This window comes from Bos indicus, chromosome 3 (genome assembly GCF_029378745.1).
Source record: "Bos indicus isolate NIAB-ARS_2022 breed Sahiwal x Tharparkar chromosome 3, NIAB-ARS_B.indTharparkar_mat_pri_1.0, whole genome shotgun sequence".
Lineage (NCBI taxonomy): Eukaryota > Metazoa > Chordata > Mammalia > Artiodactyla > Bovidae > Bos > Bos indicus.
The window spans coordinates 58,910,126-58,936,978 of record NC_091762.1 but is presented as its reverse complement, the minus strand read 5'-3'; the positions used below and the strand labels follow the sequence as shown (position 1 = coordinate 58,936,978).

Genomic DNA, 26,853 nt, shown 5'->3' with positions numbered 1-26,853 from the left:
GTCCTTCTCTTTTCCCTAAAGGTTATGTGCTCGGTGAAAATGACACATAATGTTTTAAAGCCAGATGAATTTATCCCAACAGTTAAATGTCATCTGCAACTCTGACCATTTGCTAGAATGGTAAACTAAAATATTTCAGCCCAATAAAAATATCTGCAACATGCTTATGTTTGCTTTCTGGAGCATCTCTAATTGGGGCTGGTTAGAAGTTGAAATACTCCCAGTGAGCTGTACTGCCCAGGAGATTGCTCATGAACTTGTCTACTGGAGTGCTTTTGGGAAGACAGGAGCTAAATGTCAGCCTGACTCAGCAGTTCATCTCCATCCCAGGCTCACTTTTGACCTACCCTTTGGCAATATCACTTCAAAGACATGAAGGTGAAATTCCCATATTCTGAGGCCCAATATCCCAAATCCTCTCTTTCGTGCTCTTGTGTCCCTTATTGTAACCCTAACTCCCTCTCTCTTCCTCCTCCTCAAACCTCCCATCACCACCCCTAATCATCTGGAGAGGCAGCACATTTCTAGGTGGAAATTGAGGATCTCATTTCAAGTCAGTATTTCCCCCATTCTTCTCCTTGTCTCTTCCCATTTGCCCATTTTCTTCTCAGAACCCATTCTCCTGTAGGTTTTTATGTCAATTTTTATGTGTGGGCAGGAGAGAAGCATCCTCACTGAACAGACATAGTAGGGGGCCACCTTCAACAGAAGAGAAAAGAAGGTCATCATCATAGAATTTCAAAACTCAAAAAGAAAAAAGGCCAAGATGGTGGTGTCGCCCAGAATATTTTTCTTCCCCTCAACAGTTCAGTGTTCAGATTCACCTCTTAGCAGGAGGAAACTAGCTCTGCATGAGACACCATCACTGCCCATCTATACGCAGGACTCTGCCCTGTCCACAGACTCTGCTGCTTTGTAGGAACCTACTCTGGCCTTTGACCCTGAAGCACAGCTAACAGAACCAATATTAGGCACCCGACATAAACCCAGTTTATCCTTAGGCTGGAGAAGGAACTGGCAACCCATTCTAGTATTCTTGCCTGGAGAATCCATGTAGTCCATGGGGTCGCAAAGAATAGGATGTAACTGAGCATCCCTAGGCTAGCCAACCACCTATGACTTGGCTGCCTGGCTCAAAAAATTAGTATGAGAATCCCCATGTGGAAATTTAAAATTGAGAAACTGCTTAGTCTGATTGATATGAAGTAAATGCTGAACCACAGGGAAATGAAGTTGTGAGAAAATAACAGAATGAAGTAGATCCACAGAGACAAGAGTGAGCTTGAGGGAAAAGAGTGACTCCCTGTTCTGAGTGATTTTGTGGTTTCAATTTGAGTAAGTACAACGCACCAATTTTCCTCCTCCTATTTCTTGCAGTAGCCATGGATAGGTCTCTGTTGTTTGCAAAAGCCCTAAAACAACCAGAATACAATGCAAAAATCATTGACCCAGTAACTGATTGCTAGTTTTAGCCGGGAGGTACATTTGATAACTCCCCATCAAGTTCTAAAACTTACCAAAGATTCAAATTGAGTTACCAGAAACTGTAAGATTAGTCAGTCTGAATTATGCAAAATGTTAACCAAAAGTTACAGTGGCCTTTACTCTCTGAATTTCCTCATCCACAGGCTAATCCTCAATGAAAACACAGGAAAGATCTCTCCTCTCTGAAACTATCCTCTTCCTTCACATTCAATTATCCAAACAAGCCAGCTGTGCCTCTGCGTTCATCACTTATTCTAATTAACCCAAGAAAGCCATGGAGGCCTTGTACAGTGCTGTGTGCTCAACAGTAAATACCAGCCAATTATGATCAGGAGTCGGCATCTTCATCACCATTTCTGGTGAGAACATCAAGGTCTATTAGTTTCAAGTTGTGATTCTGGATCACCAGTCAGAATTCATGTTTTCATCACTGCTAATTCTGTTAATTCTCTCAAGCACTTCTGTTCTAAAAGATAAAGAATGGCAGGAACTTTTAAGAGTGCAAGATCCTGAGAAGCTGGTTTATTTTCTACAAAGGTTTCCTTACCCTCTTCCCATCACCCATCTTTGTTTACAAGTAAATGCCTCTCTATTGCTTTCCTTCAGCGCAAAATTCACATGAAAAACATCTACATAAATGAGTGGTGTCAGAATCTGAAGAAATGTGCTGGGTATCAATAGCAGCTTTAAGTTCCCGCTATGGTTCAGGACACTCCAGTGACTCAAATGACCTTTCTGTTCAAGGATTTGCATCACTTCCTTTGTTCTAGCTTTGCACTATATGGAATTACAATAATGTGAGTAATTCTTCTTCTCCAAAAAAGAAACAACACTACAAAACACAGGAAATCTATGAAAACATTTTTGACAATTGAGATAATCACATTTTAATCTGTTCAATGAAATACAGTTAACATTACTTTTCTACCAGAAAATGCCTGTTAACTAAATTGTACTAAAGCTACTTTAGCGATAATTCAAAGAATAAATTGACTTATTAAACTGAGCCAGAAAAGTGGCATTTAATTGATAACTAATTACTATAGAAGGTGAGGAGGGAAAAGAAAAATTAAATATATGCTAACTTAGGGAAGTTATCTTACTCCAAAATTCTTCATGAGTGCTTAGTCACTTCAGTCATGTCTGACTCTTTGCGACCCTATGAACTGTAGCCCACCAGGCTCTACTGTCCATGGGATTCTCCAGGCAAGAATACTGGAGGGTTGCCATGCCCTCCTCCAGGGGATATTTCTAACCCAGGAATCAAATCTGTCTCTTATGTATCCTGCATTGGCAGGTGGTTCTTTACCAATAGCGCCACCTGGAAAGCCCAAACTTCTTAAAATGCACCTAATAAATACTTTAAGACATACAAGCATGTATTGGATCTGATGTCCAGTCAGCAAAATGGTCCACCAGGGCAAGACCAGCGACCAGGGATAGTTCCAACTCCAGGCAGAAAGAAGAAGAATCATAGTGGGACCAGAGGCTCCAGCAAAAGGGATCGGGTTGATGGGCTCACCCCAGCATAAAGCAGGCTGGTGTTTGCCCTGAAGGCTGGAACAACGTCGTACCTAAGGTCTTGGCATGTTTCAAGGATTCTCTCACACAAGAGCTAGAGTTCAGTCTTGCAGTCTTTAGTGAGGGATCCAGGCAGAAAATCAGCAAAAGGGGTCAAGATATAAATCAGTTATATCTGAAACCAGGGCATAACCTCAGCATATGAAATGAGCAAAGGTCATGACAGAGAAGGCCAACAGCAGAAATGATGAGGCTGACCCATTAACCTACTGACCAAAGGGTCCTTAAATCTCCCCTAATAGCAAGACTGCTCCAAGAGCTTGGAACAGGTCCAAGACAGCTGGTAAGAATGATAGACTTAAATTTCTGACTCACAATTGCTGTTGTTTATCGTGAAAGGATTAACTGAGAGAAGGTGGGTCACACTGGAAGGAGTCTATGAACCTGAAAGCTAGACCTGTCACATGGAGAGACATGTTTGGTAGTGAAAGTTCAGGCAGGTGGGTGGAATCTCTTGGAAAGATGGTGGCAGGAACCAGTGGGAGATAAGGTTGAGAGGTATGAGGTATGTGATGGGTTAGAGATAGACAGACCACAAGGTCCACGAGTCAGAACGGGTCAGAGGCAGGTCCCTAGGGGGCTGGATTACAGGGGCAGGACTCTAGTCCTCTACAGAGGGGAGAGGGGATATCCAGAAGAATAAAATCAAGAGCTGTACAAACAGGAGCATTGGCATGGGTAGCAGTGGTCCCAAGAGCAAGACTGAAGAGGCAGGGAGGGCAAGGAGCCAAGAGTTTATTCAAGCAAAAGTTCAGTATCTTAGTTATGGGGTTAAGAGATGCTGAGACCCAAAGCCAAGCATGTCATCCTACCCTCCCTCCTCTAAAATACAGGGAGAACAATGCCTGGGCATACTTCTATGTGCATCCCTGCTCCCTCAATAAAAAAGTAGGTGCAGAGGAATTCAGCAAGTTGTAGTTCACTTGTACTGAAGCTTGTATTATTGTATTGTTGACCTGGGGTCTGTGTTACCAACTGAGACACACAGAGTTAGGGTAACAATTATTTCCAGAATAGTGATAATCTGTGTCCCTATCTTTCACATATTTTTCACATATTTTCCCCTTCAAATCAGCTCTGGGAGGACTGAACAAGTCTGTGGGTGAATAGATGGAATTAACCCTTGTTTGTTATCCCAAAGAGCCGGCGGGGGGGGGGGGGGGGTCCTTCCTCGAGCTGGACCATTCCCAGGATCCCTGTTCAGACTCTTACTAAGCATGCCTCTTGCACATACAAGTTAAGGTCAAAGTTCTCCAAGGGCTGCTTAATTATTTGGTGAGGAACTCTGCCAACAAATATCAAGCCCAGACTAAATGCGTGGCTGGAGACAATGGCCAGCTTATCTGTGATTCTGCTAGGTGGGGAAAGTTTTTGGGCTAGTCTCATAGATGAAGGATAGAGGGATGGGCAGATGCTGAGTTGAAACCTGTCTTCAGAAAGGAAGCCTTTGTCTCCCATTCTTCTTGAATCTCACTAATGGATGGGGTACCACCACCTGGTAGCATCAAACCTGTGGCTGTGCTAGTTGTATCAACAAAGTCTCACTAAGTTATGTCTCTTTGTGACCCCATGGACTATAGCACACCAGGCCTATCTGTCCCTCACCATCTCCTGGAGTTTGCCCAAGTTCATGTCCATTGCATCAGTGATGCTACCCAACCATCTCATCCTCTGTTGTCCTCTTCTCCTTTTTGCCTTCGACCTTTCCCAGCATCAGGGTCTTTTCCAATGAGCTGTCAGCTCTTTGCATCAGATAGCCAAAGTATTAGAGCTTCAGCTTCAGCATCAGTCCTTCCAATGAGTATTCAGGGTTGATTTTCTTTAGGATTGACTGGTTTGATCTCCTTGCTGTCCAAGGGACTCTGGAGAGTCTGCTCCAGCATCACAATTTGAAAGCATCAATTCTTCAGCGTTCAGCCTTCTTTATGGTCCGGCTCTCACATCCATACATGACTACTGGAAAAACCATAGCTTCGACTAGATGGACCTTTGTCAGCAAAGACATGTCTCTGCTTTTTAATATGCTGTCTAGGTTTGTCACAGACTTCCTTCCAAGAAGTAAGCGTCTTCTAATATGGGGCAAAAAGCCAGATACACTCCATGCCACTACTGTAGATTCTGCTGTCTCAAGCAGACTGGGATCCAGAGAGTTGGTCCTAAGGCTTCTGCAGAAGACTATGGGACCAGGGACCCATCTCCAGGTCAGGCAGGCTATGACCCCAGGTTCTGGAGTTAGAGTTCAGAGGTAGCCACTACCTAATACCTACAGCCATGATCCTTTCAGAGTGTTTTCACTCATTTCATTTAAATTTCAGCACAACAGAGGGTTACTGACAGCAGCATAACCCCAGTTTACAGGGAGGAGTCCTGCGTCCACAGCAGTTGTCCTCTAGCCCCCAGCTGCACAGCTTTTAAGCAGAGAGGTTTGAAGACTTCTAGTCTAGGTCCTGCTTAATATAAACCTACCACTTTACTGCCTGGGGAAGGGTCTCTGGTAATACCATATTCAGCCAGTTATTTATCATTTGATCAACAAACATTTATTGCCTACCATTTAATAAGAGGTATTCTAAGAAATAATATTCAGGCCCTTTTCAGCTGAGGTCTCCTATGAACTTTTTATAACCTTATGAGGAAAGTCATCCTTTACCTTTTTCCAGTTTTTGGAAAACATTTTAATTTAAAATTTATTTTTTATTATCTTGATTGCAGTATAGTTGATTTACAATGTTTCACGTGTACAGCAAAGTGATTCAGTTATACGTGTATATATATATACATATATATATACACACATATATATATATATATATATAAAAGTTCTTTTTCAGATTCTTTTCCATTATAGGCTGTTACAAGATATTGAATATAGTTTCCTGTGCTATACAGTAGGTGCTTACCACTGTTTATAGGTACACATATATTTGTGATTATTTATTTTATGTTTTTCTCCCCATTTAGACTGCAGGTTCCATCAGGGTAGGTTTCATATTTATTCACTTTATCTGTTTTATATATAGCAGGCACTTAATAGTAATTGCTTGTTGAACAAACAAAAGCCATGTTACACCTTACAGATGACAAACTATACCCAAACTATATTTACTTTACTTATATATATAACTATATATATAACTATATATATATATATGTAAAACTATACTTATGTGCCCAAGTTTACCTTGCTAACGAGTAGATCTTTAAGTTGCCTGGAGCTTTCTAAGGGTAGCCTCTTTTTATCAAGGCCTCTCCCAAAGGGTTGTCAGAGCATCGTGGTCACAGTGACATAGGTCAAATCTATTCAGTCAGAGACATCATCAAGAACAAGCTAGTCATCTCTAGTTCCTAAATAATAATGTTACTACTACCATTCCCTGATAGTTTAGTTGGTAAAGAATCCATCTGCAACGCAGGAGACCCTGGTTTGATTCCTGGGTTGGAAAGATCCTCTGGAGAAGGGACAGGCTACCCACTCCAGTATTCTTGGGCTTCCCTTGTGGCTCAGCTGGTAAAGAATCTGCCTGCAATGCAGGAGACCTGGGTTCGATCCCTGAGTTGGGAAGACCCCCTGGAGAAGGGAAAGGCTACCCACTCCAGTATTCTGGCCTGGAGAATTCCATGGACTGTATAGTCCTTGGGGTCGCAAAGAGTCAGACACGACTGAGCGATTTTCACTTTCACTACCGTTATGTACACTCTATCCCTCATCATAACAATGTTACCAGTGGAATCACATATGTCAAGCCATCACAATGTTCAGCACACTTCAATATTCAACAACCTTGGGCAACAGCAAAAAGATATTTTACTGGAAATTGAAAGCTGTGCATTGCCCAAGATGACGTAACTGCAAAGAGGAACCAAAACTCAACTCCAGGTGGAATTTCACCTTGCAATGTAAGAATTTTAGAAGTTCTTAAAAATGGAAAAGATATTAAATGTATAAAGATGTTAGAAATGTGAATTCAGGAACTTCCCTGGCAGTCCAGTAATTATGACTTCGTCTTCCAATGGAGGGGGTGTGGGTTTGATCCCTGGTTGGGAAGCTAAGATCTCACATGCCTTAATGCAAAAATAAAAACATATAATAGAAGGAATATTGTAAACAAGTTGAAAAAGACTTTAAAAACAGTCTACTTCCACAGGTTTCCCAAGTGGTTCAGTGGTAAGGAATCCACCTGCCAATGCAGGAGACACGGATTCAATCCCTGATCTGGGAGGATCTCACATGCTTCAGAGCAACAACGCCCATGTGCCACAACCATTGAGCCTGTGCTCTAGAGCCTGTGAGCCACAGCTACTGAAACCCTCGTGTCCTAGAGCCCCGTGCTGCACAAGAGAAGCCACTGCAATGGGAAGCCCATGTCCCACAGCTAGGGACTAACCCCCACTTGCCACAACTAAGAAAAGCCCCAGCAGCAACGAAGACCCAACAGCCAAAAAATAAATAAATAAATAAAAATGTAAAAAAAAAAAAAGGACACTGCTATGAAAAGGAAAAATAAAGAGATGGGACTGCTTTAAAAGAAAAAAAAAAAAAAGGTCCACATCCAAAAAAAAAAAAAAGGAAATGTGAATTCAAATCTAAACACCCATATGCAACCAGTTCAAATGGCAAGCTTAACGGCAGAGATTCTTGAAATACTCATTCAGAAGATCAGAAGGATGAAGAGGACTTATACAAAGAATATTATTTTTGTTTCAGTTGAAAATGACGACTCACTCCAAAGTGAGGCAGAAAAAAGGCCAGGTCCCATACTGTTGTTTAGTCACTAAGTTGTGTCCAACTCTTTGCGACCCCATGGACAGGAGTCCACCAGCCTCCTCTGTCCATGGCATTTTCAGGCAAGAATACTGGAATGGGTTGCCATCATACCTGCCTTTTTGGTAGCACAAGCTTTAGTGGACTGGCCCAGCCACAACTGAGGTTCAAGCTCAAGAGATGTTTCTAATGTTACTTTCCCAACCTCCTAGCAGATTTCAGGCAGAGTCAGCACAGGGGACCAAAATACAAGAGCCCTGAATCCCAACTCCAGGCACAGTCTCAATGTCTGGGTAGGCCCCAGGTAGCAAGGCCACAGTCAAAGGGACAGAGGTCTCCAGTTTCCAGGGAGAGAAAGTAGCAAGACAAAAGTGCAGCCTCAATCCTTAGGGGCTTGAATGACTGCTCTCTAGAAAGATGGAAGGCAGGCAACCACAGAAAGGAAAGGGACTGATCAATCACTGATAGAACTCCTCCTGCATGGTACTGCTAGGCACTTTAACATGTAAACAGATCAAATCAACATAACAAACTTATAGTGTGATCAAAACTACACCAGTTTTTATAGATGATGAAACTGAAGGCTCAACTTGCTCAAGGCCACACAGCTAATAAGCAATGGAACCACAATTTGAATCCATAGCTGTCCTCTTCCACCCCTCAAGGCACTGGGAAAGGAGAAGGCACAGCTCAAGGAATGTCACAGGAGGCGGTCTGCCTCTTGAGTCAGTTTTAACGCATGTGTCTCTACATGCCAGGCTCCGTGTGCCAGGTGATCATGCTGGCATGAAGATGACTGATATACCTACAAGTAGGCACCTCAAGTGATAATGGATTTGGAGAGTGGGGCAAGCTAAAGGTGCAGTTGTGCAGATCAGTGGGGAACAAGGAGCAGTAGGATCAGCAGAAATGAGGTGGGTGTCAAGAAAACATGCAAATGCACAGGGCTCTAATGTGGCCCCTTCAATAAGAGGGGTGTTTTCTGAATACCTGCCATCCTAGGCTATAATAGCACACCATCATACTTTGGTTTACAAATGAACATACCACGTTTAAATGTATAGAAACACTCTATAGCATTTATGTGAGGGAGTCCTTGATATCTAAAAATGCTTATTCACTGACAGAAACCCAAGACTTTAGAACTATTTTTTCACCATATTTCCAATGTTTGCTTTTCTTCTCTTCCTCTCCATCTCACGTACTCTGCTACATTTAGATGAGTGGCCTTACCTTCCGATTAGGTAATAAAAGGAGTGCCTGAGACCAAGCTGCCCATTTGCTCAATGAGCCAAGTGCCTTTGACACAGGCCAAAACTCTATAGTTGCTACAAACAGTGAAGAATGTCAACAAAAACTAGAATGATAGTATCTTTTTCATGTTGGTGTCCTAGATAAGTAGATTTCAATGACAATGATCCACAGTAAGAAATACACTTTACACTGGAATCCACAACACACAAAGGAACATGCATATGTGCACGTGTGAGAAAAGAAGACAAAAGTTACATGAAACAATACCTGCCTGTGTTATGCGCACACTCTGATATTTCTATCAGAAATATTAATTCTACTTCATTGCAAAAAACAAAGAGGGTAATGATACACTAAGTTGACTTTATGATGCCGTTATGAGTTGAGACTTATAATTTGACATCACTATCAAGGTCCAGGAAATGAGAACAAATCCATGGTGTTACAGAAACTCCCCAACTAGAGAAGGGTAGGAAAGGTCCAGGAACTGCATAAGCTCTTTCTCTTCTGTTGACAGTTCCAGAAAACAGTAAAACCAAGAGGAAAGAAGGTGATCATGGACTTGGAAAAGCCCAGTGAAAAAGTAGAATTAAAAAAATATTTCTCCTGGCTAGTGATTCACCAAAATAAAGTGACTCACACACACAGAACACAGAAGTCGCTCAGTCGTGTCCGACTCTTTGCGACCCCATGGATTGTAGCCCATCAGGCTCCTCAATCCATGGGATTTTCCAGGCATGAATACTGGAGTGGGTTGCCATTTCCTTCTCCAAAAGTGACTCAAGATTCCCTCTAATCATTTTTTTTTCTAAAGGGAATTGAATGGTCTTTTTTCTAAAAAACATAAAAATAAAAAAAGTATTATTTATTTATATGTTTACTTATTTATTTTTGGTGCACTGGGTCTTTGTTGCTATGCATGGGCTTTCTCTAGTAGTGGCCAACCGGGGGACTCTAGTTGTGGCGAGCAGTGTGTGGGCTTCTCATTGAGGTGGCTTTTCTTGTTGCAGAGCATGGGCTCAGGAGCATGGGCTCAGTAGTTGTGACCCACCGGTTTAGTTGCCTCTTGGCATGTGGGATCCTCCCAGATCCCAGGGATCAAACCCGTGTCCCCTGCATTGGTAGGCAGATTCTTAACCATTGGTCCACCATAGAAGTCCTTTCCTCTAATCATTTTTGATGCTCCACATTACTACGAAGTATTATTTACAGAGAAGGCATTGGTAGAAAACTGATTTTATCCAAACCTGACCCAGAATGTGTTAATTTATCCAAACCTGATTCAGAATGAGTGTGGGGCTGTGTGTGTTTGTGTGTGTGTGTTTTAAACAGGCCAAGGGACAGTAGCTGTTACATTTTTGGAATTTCCAGTCATTAGGCTGACTGTGTTTCATTCAGGCAACGTGTATAGAATCATAATTGAGCCCTTAGCCAGCTGAGGCCAGTAGGCTGTATCTTGTATATTTATATTTTTCTGCCTTTACTTTCCAGAAAATGTTGTAACTTAAATCCCTATCATTCCTCCCCCTCACCAAGAAGCTTCTCTCTGGGGTCCAGTTTAGCAGCAATATTAATCCTCAGTTTCTTTCAAACCACTCAGAGGCTTCAGTTATCCAGTTGAGCGCTCACAAAGAAAAATGCAGACATGAACACGACAATCACACTATCCATTTTTCTTCATGTAATTATAGTTCCAAGACGTACATTTCTAAGCCCTTTCCCTACAAACACACAATTTCTCCAGTCACAGCCACAAACTGTTTGCCTCTATCATTAGTGTCTCTTAGCAAAATATTCAAAGCACTCCTTTTCGGGGATGGGGTGGAGGGGACAAAAGAGCATGTGTGAGGGAGCACACTTCACTCTGAGTACTAGGCTGCTCAGCTGTGAAAAGGGGGTTACCACGAGAAAAAAAAAAAAACCTGACACATTTTTCCCTGTAGTTACAGACTAACTCATTACTCACCAGTCAAATGCACTTTCTCAGAATGAACCACAACCTATACATTGGTCAAAGCGTCTCCTATTTAGTGGACACCGTCAACAACAAATACTGCTGAAATGAATTACTTGGGGAAGAAAACTAAATTTCCTCTGGGCATTCTTTCATAAAAGCTGGATTTCTACCCATTTAGTATGGCAGAAGTGGGAAAAAATGGTGAAAGCAGTGATTTTCAAGGTCCCTGTAGGCCTTTCGGCAGTGGTCTGAGAATGATTTGAACTAACATTATGACTGTTTTAGCACATTCTGGGGCTCTTTGAACAACAACAACAACAAAAACGCTGTTCTGAGTTTCAGTTTTCTTTCCAAGAGTACCCACAGCCAAATCCTGACCCTGGACCCTGAGGTCTCCTGGGGTCCACGAAGATCTCAGCTTCCACCTGGGTGCTGCAGGCGGGAAGATGCAGGAGCACAACCTCTCCTAACGCAAGGGACTAGTATGCTGCCTGCTAATCAACTCTCCCAAAGTGAAAAAGATGCAAGTTCAGATGGGAGCTATTCTTTCTCGTCTTAGTCATTGTAACTATCCCTGGTTTAGAATGTCATCAAAGAAGGGGAGGTAGAATCAGCTCCCAGCAAAGAGTCAAGTAAACAGTCTTCTTCCTCCTTATGTTCCCTGATTATGATTTCTGTTGTTGATGTTGGATAGACAGGAATACAAACAGCCAGGACACCGTCCCGGTAAGGATTCAACCCAAGCAAGTGGAAATCAGTGTGCTTCGATATGTATAGAGAAGCATTTGGGATTCTGGCCATGATTCCCAGAACCCAGAGACCAAAAGACATGACCCTCTAGAATTTCTATAAAAGGCTGAGTGGTACAATCTGGTTGAAAGGTGATATAGTGGGTTATTTTATACTTTTTTTCTTAGCATGACTCAGAGTAAGAAACATATTTTATGTTCCTAATTAATATACACATGAACACGAATGTATAAAGTGAAAGGTTTCATGAAAAAATATTGTCCCTAGGTTGCCATGTACTCTGACATTTTCTACTGATTCTATTAAAAGAAAAATAAAAGAAGTGGACATGACCCACTAAATTGATTTCATGACCCCATGATAGTAGATGGATAGCAGCAATTTGAAGACACACAACACACTGTACTAAGAGCCTTGTCTTGAAGCTGTGCTCTGTTCAGAGTTAAACTGCTTATATATTTGGAGAAGCTTGGGGAAGCTTGGAGACTAAGGGAAGACTACAGCTTAGTCTTAGAGATGCTTAGTAACAGAGTGACAGGGAAAAGTGAAGAATTCAGTGCCCTTTTAAATTGTGGTCACTCCCTCTCCCAACAGTGCATTTTTTGGAGAAAGGGGGTCCAGAAAGCCAGGACCCTTGATAAAGGACTAAGATGGCACACAGGAGAATATGAAAGCAAGAGCAAAAATGGTTCGAGTGCCTCAAAATAAAGAACTAAACTTCTCCACATAAAACTCTTGAATTGGAAAATACATCTATATGATAAATATGAGTGAAGCCAAGCTATAGTTATTCTCTTTCCCTGTAAAATGGAAGTTCCCTTTTGATGAAAAAAAATTAAGATTAAAATAGATGTATTTTTCTTCTATTTTTATCTTGTAACTGCACCAAGGTTATTTAACTAATTTCAATTTTTGGGAATCATTTCAGGCTAAAAATGTCTAAGTTTATCACAAGCATATTTCCAAGTTAAAAAAAAATTATGTCAATATCTTACTTATGTCAACAGTCTTAATTTTTACACAGCTTATTATAGAAGGGCTACATCTATCTTGCTTTTTTCGTGTTTACTTAGAAAAATAACTGTACGCATTTTTTGGAAGACAAAAGGTAAAATCTGGAAAATGAAACTCAAATTTCACCACCAAATGGAAATTAGTACATATGCATGGGGGGTTTATAAGAAAGAAGTGCTATGGGCAAGTCAAGACTTTTAGTTATAAGAGAAAACACACCTCATAGGACATACCTTGTGTCCAATTCTCTCCATTTTTGGGGAGCCACTGATTCACATTCACCACAGAAACATCAGCTGGTAGACACAGATGACAGTGATGTGTGATGAGAGAAATCATGTGGAATGATTTCTAGGAATCTTATGATCTTTCAGCGGCTTTTATTTGAAGTTTTCTGTGGGAAACATTTCTTATCAAATGTGCCATATAAAAGGTGGGATAAGCAGAGATTTTGACATAGAGTTAGAAAATTCAACTTCATCTCAACTTCATCTCTTAATGGGTTATCATTAGCAAGGCATGAGTTTAAATGATTGGTTAATTGAGTAGAACAAGTTTAATGTTTTCAGTTGAAAGAAATCCAATATGTTTATTCATCAAACCCCAATCCCATCTCACAAATATAAATTATTATAATCTCCCCATCCCCCAGCCCTTCTCCACCCTCTACTTTCCACCCTAATACACTCTGAGTTCCAAAAGGAAAGTGTAGCATCTCCGAGCTGGAAAGAATATTAGATCTTATTATCACTACAAAAATCAAAACCAGCGTGCCCCAACACCTAGGACAGTGTTGTGTTCTGACTCTGCTGTTGTCTGTAGCTTCTACAGAATTCAACCTATGATTATAAATGCATGCTCAGTTTTGGGTACACTTGATTTATATTAGTGTGAGATTCAGTGGTGTCTACTGCTAAGATGGAAAGATTTGTGAATAAAAACACATTTCAACAGCAAAGAGGAAAGCGTTCTCTCTTACCTGCCATTGACACGGGTAATATTATATACCTATACGTGGCAGATGCCAGGTCTGCTTTACACATCCTGATGTGCGAATTGTGGGCCAAAGGGGAAAAAGCACAACTTAGCCAAATGACATTCTAGCAACCTCAAGAAATGAATCTCAGATTTGGAGTGGACTTTAGTCAGTAAGACTATATAGTTCCCAAACTGTGCTATTCAGGAATCCTGGAAGGAATGCCAGACCCTGATGGAGAACAAGGCAGAAGAAAAGATGGGAGTACAAGTTAGAAATGCAGTGTGTCGGACAGCCAAATCTCTCTGGGCCTCAAACAGGAAACATGATTAAGGAGTAGTTCTCCTGGTGAACTTAGAACTGGGAATCAAAATTTTAGATCTGAGGGGGCACAGGCAGGCTTTTCTCAATCCTGCATCCTTTTCAACATTCGTGAAACTAATTTTCACAGTGCCATCACCCTCATCCTATCCCATAGTGCTGTCTCTGAAGACTGCCTCTCTCTGCCTTCCTCTGGTTGCTGCTAACTCAGTAATCACGTCTGAGAAGCCCTGGTATGGGTCAGACCCACCTCCTGGACGTTCCTTAGCACCAGACGGAGCTCTGCCATAAAACCCTATTCTCCAAGTGTCTGCCACTGCTCTGCCTCCCTAGCTGGACTGTGAGGTCCTTGTAGGCAACAGTGGTATCTAATTAACCTACATCTCCACAGCATCAAACACTGAGTCTGGTGTGTAGGAGACAGTTGTTGAATGCACAAACATACACGAGTGATCCAACTATTATGCCTTCAGCTTCAAAATCACAGTCATTTTTAACACAATCATGGCACCCATCATTACTGCTATAAATAAATAACAAAATTTCAATATTTATTTTTTTAACTTTTTTTTTTACACTGGAGTATAGCCACTTAACAATGTTGAGATAGCTTCAGATGCTCAGCAGAGTGACTCATACATATAATATCCATTCTCCCCTAGTCTTCCCTTCCATCCAGGCTGCCAGATAACATTGAACAGAGTTCTCTGTGCCATTTAGAAGCATTTTATCCATTTTAAATATAGCAGTGTGTCTGTGTTTATCTCAAACTCCCTAACTATCCCTTCCCCTGACTCTTCCTGGTAAACATAAGTTTGTTCTTTAAGTCTGTGAGTCTGTTTCTGAAGAAAACTTCTGAAAGTTTTCCATGGAAAACTTCAATATTTCTTAAACAAAATAAGGACAGAGAACTCAAGGCAAACACATTTTTAATGAAGTCAAAGATTTACTTACACATATTCAAGTCAAGCAAAATACTGATGTACTTACTCATCTCTATCAGAACGACAACTTATACCATAAGCCCATCTAGCTATGAAAGCAGGCTAAAAGTTGTATTCCCTTTAATTTGCTATGTTAAACTAATTCAGGTTTGTCCCCGTTGATTTGTTGGGCAAAATTAAACCCACCCTGTACTAATTTGTACTTCTGTCTTCATGGTCTGCTGTGCTCATTTCTCTGGTCATACAAACACGATGAACCTACAGTCCAGTGATCTATTCTTTCTATGTGATTCTACCCCTTCATCAGCGCTCAGTTTTAGTAAGACAATGTACATTATTACATTGTTTGATGATGACAAAGTAAACTAGGATGGTGTTACATGCACACATTTTAAAAGGGGATTTGTTGTTTGAGATTACTCTGTCCATTTGGATGAGAAGTGCCTGTTTATGAAATGTGCCTGAGGACTCTGACAGATTTAATGCCTAATATCAGTGTAGGGAAAGCAGTGAAAGCCAACTTCAAAGGTCAGGGGAGCATTCTGATGGAACATCAGGGATTTCGCTACAGTAAATAAAGATTCATCTACTTCATGGGGTAAACAATGCACTGCAGTCCTATAAGGTGTAAATGAAACCTTTTCTCACTAAGATTTCAGTGATTTTACCTTCAATTATGGTACCTCTTGATTAGGAGAATGAACTCTACCAAGTGTCCAGATCTCCAGTCAGGAAGCTGGGCTTTCTGATGTGGTTACAGATTTTAACAGCAAATGCTGTCAAGTAAATAATAACCATCACTCATTTTCTAAACACACATCTCCAAATTTAGATTGAGTTTCATGAATCATTTATTTATGATGCAAAGATAGTAGAAGGTAAATCTGTTCAAAAGTCTTAAGTAGATTTTTCTGTGTTGTGGTTTACATTAATGAACTAGATACCTAATTTTGAAGAAATCTGAGCTCAGTAAGAATTCAAAAACATGCAAAAGCAATTTCACAGCATATCTGAATTATAAGGGATCCATCCCTGCCTTCTTAGTTTTATGATTCTAAGGATCTCTGCAGAAAGCTCATTTTCAGCTAATAGTATCTAATAGAAGTCACTCCCTACTCATCATTACATTTTTTCTTTTCAAGGCTTTCAAGATCAACTGCAGGGGAGTAGATTACATTATTAGATGCATCCAAGTTTCCAAGAAACAGTTCAATTTCCAAAAGCTTATTGCCAAGGCCACGTAAAAGAGTCTGAAAAGAAACACCCTGAAAGGCAGCAGTTGTTCTAACCAGTTTGAGGTGACAATTTATCAAGAACCGTTAATCTGCTGCCATGTGAGGCGCCTCTAGTTCATTCACTTTCCAGCTTGGTAAGAGTCTGGGTAATTTCTAATTATGGCTTAGGGCAGTTTTCTCACCTGAAGTTAAACAGAAGTTTGAGGAAATGTGTGCATTTCAAAAAGCAATCAAGCAGTCTGCTGGTAAATAAGGCACAATTATTCATGAACTGTGCCCAGGCAATTTGGGGATTTCATGTAAATGAATTATTTTTTTTAACTAAAATGAAAAAAAAACTTAGTTTTTTAGGAGGGAGGGAGGTAAAATGATTCACTTAGTTAATGTCCAAGTTATATTGTACATCGTTAGTGTATAAAATGAAACTCAGGTAGCAGTTTTATATTGATTTAATGATCCATTAAACTCAACAACTGGCAACAAGCCCTTCAAGCAAAAATGATCATACTTTCATGAGAAGTTCAATTCTGCCACTAATTAGCTGTGTGTGACTTTGGATCAGTTATGTAACCTTGGTTACCCAAGACTCAGTCCCCTTATCTTTTAAATAGAGCTAATAAAAATAATTCTGAGGCTTCCCTGTTGGCTCAGTGGTAAAGAATCTGCCTCCCACTGCAGGAGACACAGGTTTGATCCTTGGGTGGGGAAGAACCCCTGGAGAAGGAAATAGCAACCCACTCCAGTACCCTGTCCTGGGAAATCCCACAGACAGAGGAGCCTGGTGAGCTACAGACTATGGGGTTGCAAAGAGTCAGACATGACTTAGTAACTAAACAACAAAAATAATAACATTATCATTTTATTATTCACACACACACATACACAACTTGGTTGGTTATTAGACACGATCTTAATGCTCACCTTGCCTTTGGAAATAATATAATTATGCTTTTTCCTAACCAGATAAGAAGCCAGGACCAAAATGCTGCTGCTGCTAAGTCGCTTCAGTTGTGTCCAACTCTCTGCGACCCCAGAGACAGCAGCCCACCAGGCTCTCCCGTCCCTGGGATTCTCCAGGCAAGAATACTGGAGTGGGTTGCCATTTCCTTCTCCAATGCATCAAAGTGAAAGTGAATTTGCTATGTCATGTCCAACTCCTAGCAACTCCATGGACTGCAGCCTACCAGGCTCCTCCGTCCATGGGATTTTTCAGGCAAGAGTACTGGAGTGGGTTACCATTGCCTTCTCCCAGGACCAAAATATGTAGATGCAAATAGCTAACTGCCCTAATAGAACAGAAATTACCATGCAAATATGTATTGCTTATCTTTTCCATTTACACCTTCCTGTCCACCACCCCTGACTCCACCCCCACCCCCCACCCTTGGCCTTCATGTCTATTTCTACATTGGAGATTTATTACCTTGTGCTAAATAGATGGGGAAACAGTGGAAAGTGTCAGACTTTATTTTGGGGGGCTCCAAAATCACTGCAGATGGTGACTGCAGCCATGAAATTAAAAGACGCTTACTCCTTGGAAGGAAAGTTATGACCAACCTAGATAGCATATTCAAAAGCAGAGACATTACTTTGCCAACAAAGGTACGTCTAGTCAAGGCTATGGTTTTTCCAGTGGTCATGTATGGATGTGAGAGTTGGACTGCGAAGAAAGCTGAGTGCTGAAGAATTGATGCTTTTGAACTGTGGTGTTGGAGAAGACTCTTGAGAGTCCCTTGGACTGCAAGGAGATCCAACCAGTCCATTCTAAAGGAGATCAGCCCTGGGTGTTCTTTGGAAGGACTGATGCTAAAGCTGAAACTCCAATACTTTGGCCACCTCATGTGAAGAGTTGACTCATTAGAAAAGACCCTGATGCTGGGAGGAATTGGGGGCAGGAGGAGAAGGGGACGACAGAGGATGAGATGGCTGGATGGCATTACCGACTCGATGGACATGAGTTTGGGTGAACTCCGGGAGTTGGTGATGGACAGGGAGGCCTGGCGCACTGCGATTCATGGGGTCACAAAGAGTTGGACACGACTGAGCAACTGAACTGAACTGAACTGAAGCATTGCCTTCTTCCTAAAGAGGTCCCCAACAATGCAAAGGCTCTACGTAGGGATAACTAAAGCCATTATTACTTTGTGAGAATTAGTTTGCTTGGCTTTTTTCCTAGACAGAATACTTTATATATTAATACTTAGTACCTGGGAAAATATAAAATGGCTCTGAGAGAGGGCTGAAAGGGCAAAGGATATATTTCACAATTTTCCTTGAATAAATTTTGTCAGTTAATCATTTACTAAGTACTAAAAACCTTCTGGAAAAAAAATTACAGAAAATGGCATTAGTATTTGCCTCAGGAAGAGAAGTGGGTGGTAAGGTACAAGGGTCAGGTGAGGGGGAAAGAGTTACCTTTACTATGTTTCCTTTTGTGCCTTTTGAATTTGGTACTACAGGCAAGTATAATAGAGATTTTTATTTTTAAAAAAATCCAGTCATCACACCCTGTCACTTGCTTTATTTCAGCATTTAGATATTTGTGTACTCAACTTTTGATATTTATAATCGACCTTTTCCCCCTCTGAAATGTAATCTGGATTCATTTAAAATATGACTAGCTTTTCAAGGCTAATTTATTTGTCTTCAAAGTATTCAACATATGAAGGCATTCATATTCCTGAAGACATGGAGTTATAAGACAAGTAATATTATTTGCTGATTTTCTCTATATACAGTTTTCTTCACTAAAACTTACGCTTGCTGCAGACATGGTCTGTGTTTTACTAATCTTTGGAGGCCCCTTTAGGGCAAATACTGAGTGTGCACAGAAGGGTTACTTTCTTGAGTTTGGTTCTCAGTCCTTTTTTCCAAGGAAGAAAAGTCATTAAATATAACATGATGTTTTGATTAAAAAGAAACTTCTCAGCATTTTAATAAAAACAAAACAACAACAAGAGACAAAGGCATTAAAAGAGAGAGGAAGAGAAAAACAGTTACAAATCACCCAGAGTTGCAATGAAACTTTTGGGACTCTACTGACTGGAAATGCTTAAAAAACACCAAATATGCCATAATGAGGGAGAACAAAGGTTGACTTAAAATCATAGACACATTTTTTTTTTCAACAAAATATTTGCCACATATACAAGGTCCAGGGGATAACATGTTGAACAATGCAGATATGATTCTTGCCTCACAGCTTTCATAATAGTGGGGGAGCTACAGAAAGATACACAGACAATTATCATATGTTACAATAAATATAACAGGGCATACAGAGGTGTTCATAAAAGGAGAACCAATCCTATGCTTGAGAAAGTGAGATCAACATCACAACACTTGGAACTAGACCTTTCAGTTTAGTTCAGTTCAGTCGCTCAGTCGTGTCCAACTCTTTGCGACCCCATGAACTGCAGCACGCCAGGCCTCCCTGTCCATCACCAACTCCCGGAGTTCACCCAAACTCATGTCCATCGAGTCGATGATGTCATCCAGCCATCTCATCCTCTGTTGTCCCCTTCTTCTCCTGCCCCCAATTCCTCCCAGCATCAGAGTCTTTTCCAATGAGTCAACTCTTCGCATGAGGTGGCCAAAGTATTGGAGTTTCAGCTTTAGCATCAGTCCTTCCAAAGAATACCCAGGACTGATCTCCTTTAGAATTGACTGGTTGGATCTCCTTGCAGTCCAAGGGACTCTCAAGAGTCTTCTCCAACACCACAGTTCAAAAGCATCAATTCTTCAGCACTCAGCTTTCTTCGCAGTCCAACTCTCACATCCATACATGACCACTGGAAAAACCATAGTCTTGACTAGACGTACCTTTGTTGGCAAAGTAATGTCTCTGCTTTTGAATATGCTATCTAGGTTGGTCATAACTTTCCTTCCAAGGAGTAAGCGTCTTTTAATTTCATGGCTATAATCACCATCTGCAGCGATTTTGGAGCCCCCAAAGATAAAGTCAGCCACTGTTTCCCCATCTATCTGCCATGAAGTGATAGGACCGGATGCCATGATCTTAGTTTTCTGAATGTTGAGCTTTAAGCTAACTTTTCCACTCTGTTCTTTCACTTTCATCAAGAGGCTCTTTAGTTCGTCATTTTCTGCCATAAGGGTGGTGTCATCTCCATATCCGAGGTTATTGATATTTCTCCTGGCAGTCTTCATTCCAGCTTGTGCTTCTTCCAGCCCAGCATTTTTCATGATTCACTCTGCATATAAGTTAAATAAGCAGGGTGACAATATACAGCCTTGACATACTCCTTTTCCTATTTGGAACCAGTCTGTTGTTCCATTTCCAGTTCTAACTGTTGCTTCCTGACCTGAATATAGGTTTCTTAAGAGGCAGGTCAGGTGGTCTGGTATTCCCGTCTCTTTCAGAATCTTCCACAGTTTATTGTGATCCACATGGTCAAAGGCTTTGACATAGTCAATAAAGCAGAAATAGATGGTTTTCTGGAACTCTCTTGCTTTTCTGATGATACAGCAGATGTTTGCAATTTGATCTCTGGTTCCTCTGCCATTTCTAAAACCAGCTTGAACATCTGGAAGTTCACGGTTCACGAATTGCTGAAGCCTGGCTTGGAGAATTTTAAGCATCACTTTACTAGTGTGTGAGATGAGTGCAATTGTGCGGTAGTTTGAACATTCTTTGGCATTGCCTTTCTTTGGGATTGGAATGAAAACTGACCTTTTCCAGTCCTGTGGCCACTGCTGAGTTTTCCAAATTTGCTGGCATATTGAGTGCAGCACTTTCACTGCATCATCTTTCAGGATTTGAAATAGCTCAATTGGAATTCCATCACCTCCACTAGCTTTGTTCATAGTGACACTTTCTAAGGTCCACTTAACTTCACATTCCAGGCTCTAGGTGAGTGATCACATCATCGTGATGATCTGGGTCATGAAGATCTTTATTGTACAGTTCTTCTGTGTATTCTTGCCACCTCTTCTTCATATCTTCTGCTTCTGTTAGGTCCCTATCATTTCTGTCCTTTATTGAGCCCATCTTTGCATGAAATGTTCCCTTAGTATCTCTAATTTTCTTGAAGAGATCTCTAGTCTTTCCCATTCTATTGTTTTCCTCTATTTCTTTGCATTGATTGCTGAGGAAGGCTTTCTTATCTCTCCTTGCTATTCTTTGGAACTCTGCATTCAAATGGGAATATATTTCCTTTTCTCCTTTGCTTTTCACTTCCCTTCTTTTCACAGCTATTTGTAAGGCCTCCCCAGACAGCCATTTTACTTTTTTGCATTTCTTTTTCTTGGGGATGGTCTTGATTCCTGTCTCCTGTACAATGTCACGAACCTCATTCCATAGTTCATCAGGCACCCTATCAGATCTAGTCCCTTAAAGCTATTTCTCATTTCCACTGTATAGTCATAAGGGATTTGATTTAGGTCATATCTGAATGGTCTAGTGGTTTTCCCTACTTTTTTCAATTTAAGTCTGAATTTGGCAATAAGGAGTTCATGATCTGAGCCACAGTCAGCTCCCGGTCTTGTTTTTGATGACTGTATAGAGCTTCTCCATCTTTGGCTGCAAAGAATATAATCAGTCTGATTTCGGTGTTGACCATTGGTGATGTCCATGCATAGAGTCTTCTCTTATGTTGTTGGAAGAGGGTGTTTGCTATGACCAGTGCGTTCTCTTGGCAAAAGTCTATTAGCCTTTGCCCTGCTTCATTCTGTACTCCAAGGCCAAATTTGCCTGCTACTCCAGGAGTTTCTTGACTTTCTACTTTTGCATTCCAGTTCCCTATAATGAAAAGGACATCTTTTTTTGGATGTTAGTTCTAAGAGATCTTGTAGGTCTTCATAGAACTGTTCAATTTCAGCTTCTCCAGCATTACTGGTCGGGGCATAGACTTGGATTACCATGATATTGAATGGTTCACCTTCGAAACAAACAGAGATCATTCTGTCGTTTTTGAGATTGCATCCAACTACTGCATTTTAGACTCTTTTCTTGACTATGATGGCTACTTCATTTCTTATAAGGGATTACTGCCTACAGCAATAGATATAATGGTCATCTGAGTTAAATTCACCCATTCCAGTCCATTTTAGCTCGCTGATTCCTAGAATGTCGATGTTCACTCTTGCCATCTCCGGTTTGATCACTTCCAATTTGCCTTGATTCATGGACCTAACATTCCAGGTTCCTGTGCAATATTGCTCTTTACAGCATCAAATCTTGCTTCTATCAGCAGTCCCATCCAGAACTGGGTGTTGTTTTTGCTTTGGCTCCATCCCTTCATTCTTTCTGGAGTTATTGCTCCACTGATCTCCAGTAGCATATTGTGCACCTACTGACCTGGGGAGTTAATCTTTCAGTATCCTATCTTTTTGCCTTTTCAAACTGTTCATGGGGTTCTCAAGGCAAGAATACTGAAGTGGTTTGCCCTGGGCAATTTATTTAATCTCACCCAGACTCAGTGTCATCAACTTTTAAACACAAATAATGATAACAATGAGCTCAAAGAGTTGATGTGAACATTCATTGAAATGCATGTCATAAATCCAGCACAATGTCTGGCAAATGGCAAGCACCCAGTAACAATTAGCTAATAATATTAATGGTAACAGTAAGCTGAGAACTGACGCATGAGTAGGAAAAGCCAGATAAAATGCAGGAGAGGAAGGAGGAAGAGTGTCCTGGGTGAAGGAGAAATGTATGCCCATAAAAGCAATAGTATAGTGAGTCAGAAAAAGAACCTGGCTTGAGCCAAGGGTTGAGAGGCATGTGGGGTGGGGTCAGAGATGCAGCTAAAGCTGAAAAGGCAAGCAGAGCCCAGCTCAATGGGTTTATCAAGCTCAGTGGAGGCCCTTCTAGAATTTTAACCAGAAGAGGAACAGGATCAGATTTGAGTTTTAGAAAGACCAGCTTGGCGGAAAATGGAATGAGTAGTAAGAGACAGGAAACAAGGAGATCAGTGTTAATAATTTTTTTTTTGAATAGTGTTAATAATTTTAAAATAATGCACTGGCTGTTGTGTAATTTCAGTTAGGGAGATTAGTGTTACATGAAATATTTATATATAATAATTCAAGAGGGCCTTAAAATAATTATTATCAGCTTACTGATATTAGCTAATTGTTGAGCTGTTAGCTGTTTAGTCGCTAAGTCATGTCCAACTCTTTTGTGACTCCATGGACTGTAGCCTCCTGTAGGGTCCTCTGTCCGTGGAATTTTCCAGGCGATAATTCTGGAGTGGCTTGCATGTTCTTTCTCAAGGAGATCTTCCTGACCCAGGGATCGAACCATGTCTCTTGCTTGGCAGGTGGATTTTTAAACACTGAGCCACCTGGGAAGCTAACTAGTATTTTATTAATTCATTTGCTCATTCACTCAGCAAGCATTTATTAACTTCAATGTAGGCAGCAAACTATGAGAGATTTCAAAGAAATCTCTGAAGCACCCCACCCAACATGACTGCCTGAATTCCTTTCTCTGATTGGAAGGTCTGTTACCCTGGGGATCTGATCAGAGGCAATGGCAAAGGTGATGTGGGGAGGGACCACACACCAGCAGAAAACTCAACCTGGGAGGCAGTGCTACGGAGCAGATTAGGATGGAACCTGAGGCATGAAGACAACTCCCCTTCACCCTGGGATGGGGAAATGTCACTATAACTGCATCAGTGTACAGTAGACTTCTTACTGCTCAAGGAGCAAATCTTCCATGACCCACTGGGAAGTGAATAAAAACACTTCATGAAATGTCCTGCCCTCTATATTTCAGATGGATTAACAAATTTATTACCAAAATTCTATGAAATAGGTATGATTATGTCCACTTTACAGGTGAGAAAACTGAGGCAAGAGATAGTCCCCAAGGTCACAGGATTACATTCAGTCTGATGTTCTTACAGTCTGATGTTCAATCTATTACACTTACAGTCTGATGTTCAAGCTATTACACTATGTGGCCTCTGGCAGTGGGCCACGTACAAGATACAAGAGTGAGGTCTTTTTTAAATGTATGCCTCAAAATCTGATGGGGAGACAGATCACTACCCACTTTAGCATCAGGAAGGCCAAAATTTGAAAGGTTTTATTATAGGAATAAAATGAAATAGATGATTAAATATATTCACAGTCTCTTAACAGGAAATTGGACCAGCCTCAACAAATGAGTACCATTTTGAAAGGGTTTTTAAAATCTACCTTACTCTTTTAAACAAACCACAGTTTTGCCATATGGCCTAGGACACATCAGAAAGTGTTCAAATGTGGTTACGTGCTTATCAGTTTAAAACGGAGCAGGTCATCTCACAGACTCAAAGATGGAGAGGCATGGCAAAGGAGATAAAACAGCTAAGAGAATGCGACCTGTTACTCTTGGTTTTCTGCTAAGGCGGGGTGGGGAAGAAAAAAAAAGCTGATAATCTCAGTGAGAAATAAACCAAATATGCTTTTTCTCTCAGATCAAGCAAAGTTCTATCATCCACTTGCGTAGGGAAGCAGGTGGAGAATAAGCACATTTTTAACTATGAGCTCTGTGAGACATTTCCAACGTGAATCAAATAAAGACAAAATAGGGGGGAAAACAATCCCTAACCCTCCATATAAGAAAGAAACTAGCAGCTTCTTGCAATGCCACTTGATGCCAATAGCAACCGAGAGTCTTGAGCCCCAGCTCTTAGCAGGCAATGAGAAGAATCCCAGGCCAGATGGCATTTAAAAATCCAATCTCACTCTATTTGTCTCTCCCCACTAACCTACCTTGTGTTTAAAGCAATCACTGCCATTTTCACAAACTGCAATATTTTAAAGTAGTCACCATCCTTTGAGAACACAAAAAGCTCTAATTACTATGAGTTTTAAAGTAGAGAGAATAAAAATTATGGAATTTGTGAAACCATTTCCAATTAAACATACACACACATACACACACCCAACACCCTACACTGAATATAGCTTTTCCAACCCAGACACCACAGCTCAGCAAGCCAGTCTTACATTCATTTACTTGTTAGTCCCTTTCTGCGGGACTCTCTCCACCACTGAAAAGTAACTTGGGACGCCGTAGATCTATGGGAACCGACATCCCGTTCCTTCGTCTGGACAGCCCTGATCCCAGCTCTTGGCAGGACTTGTGGGTTCAGGGTCACCAACCCGCCCTCAGAGCCCTTCGCCCAGCCTCCACCCGCCCGCCTGGAAAGGCACCTCTCCCTGCCCCCAGCTCCCTGGGAAACGGGCAGAGTTGCACTGTCTTTACTGCTTTTTAATCTTTACAAATAAAAATGCTGTGAGATGGATTCCCCACCCCACCCACCTGCCCGAGTCTGCACGACCACACTCAGTCGGGTCCTCTCCAAGGCATTCAAGCTGCGCCGGCAGCCGGGAGGCGTGAACAATGAACTTCTCTTTCGCACACACACCCTCTCCCCTAAATGGGAAGTTCTGAACTAGCCCGGGGGCCAGTTCCGCGATTTCCCCGGCAAGTCGGTCGCGCTCGGTAGGTAAGGGCCGGGCGAGCATCCCGGGCCGCACCCCTCGCTTCTCCGGGCGGGCAGTTACCTCCTTCCTCCGGCTCGGCGCCCCGGGGCGGGTGATCAGGGCCGTCTCCTCGCACACCACGGCCACGTCCTCCACGAACACGCAGTCTGGGAGGCTCTCGTCGGCGGGCAGCTGCACCACCTGCAGCCCCAGTTTACTGCCCAGCACGCCCACGTAGAGCTGGTGCTGCCGCTCAGCGCGGGCGAAATCCACCTCGTCGCCCTTGGTGCGCCTCAGCGCCTGTTGGGCGAGGGACTCGGGCAGCGCCCGTACCACGACATGGGTGGCCCGGCCAAAGGTGGCTGGGTGGCCGAGAGAAGCCATGGCTCGGGGTGGCGGCGCGGGGCGCGGCGGTAGGGTCTTGTGCGGGCAGCGCTCGCCGAGTCTGCGAGCGCCCGGCGGCTCCCCTTGGCAGCCGGCGAATGTGGTGCAGCGGGAGCCCTGCTCGCGCCCGGAGCCCTGCCCGCGCGACTGAGCATGCCCAGAGCTCCGGGCGCCTGCCCGCGCGCAGCCCGCGCGCCCACTCGGCGCTCTCGGGTTTGCAGGCGGCCCAGGCGGGAGTTGTAGTGGCGACCGTCGCACGAAGTCGGGGTGAAGGCGGCGGCCGAGGAAGCGGGGAGTTCGAGAGGTGTGCGCTGGTGGGTGCTGGGTGGGGGAACCTCGGCCAAAAGGCGCGGTACCTGAACCTGACATTACCTGTATCTCGCCGCAGGTGCACCCCTCACATTTGGAGAGCTGCTGTGGTCTGCGCAGAGCGACTGGAAGGGGTTGCTTGGTGGTCGGGAAGCCAAGGATGGGATGATTCCTTTCTGGATAGATACTTTGACCTCTCTCTCTAGTCTGCTGTTCCTAGGTTTCCCGGCATGTGGTCCTGCCCCCAACCCCAACCTCCCCCTCCAGTTCCCAGGATGAGAATCTGTCTTTGTACCCAAGTCCATGTTACCTTGGGGCTTGTCAGATGGCTCGGTGGTAAAGAATCCATCTGCCAATGCAGCAGACACAGGTTCAGTCTCTAGGTCTGGAAGATCCCCTGGATAATGGCAACCCACTAAAGTATTCTACACACTCCA

General features: G+C 42.2%; 1 protein-coding gene across 1 annotated transcript in view; it reads right to left on the bottom strand.

Annotated features, from left to right (window-relative positions):
- DDAH1 (dimethylarginine dimethylaminohydrolase 1) overlaps positions 1-26,239 on the bottom strand; it is a 156,711-nt gene extending 130,472 nt beyond the window's left edge. Inside the window, exon 1 of the mRNA XM_070786188.1 lies at positions 25,805-26,239. Within this exon, the coding sequence (XP_070642289.1) occupies positions 25,805-26,107 (303 nt within the window). The 5' untranslated portion in view covers positions 26,108-26,239. The remainder of the gene's footprint in view (positions 1-25,804) is intronic.
- Positions 26,240-26,853: the final 614 nt, after the last annotated feature.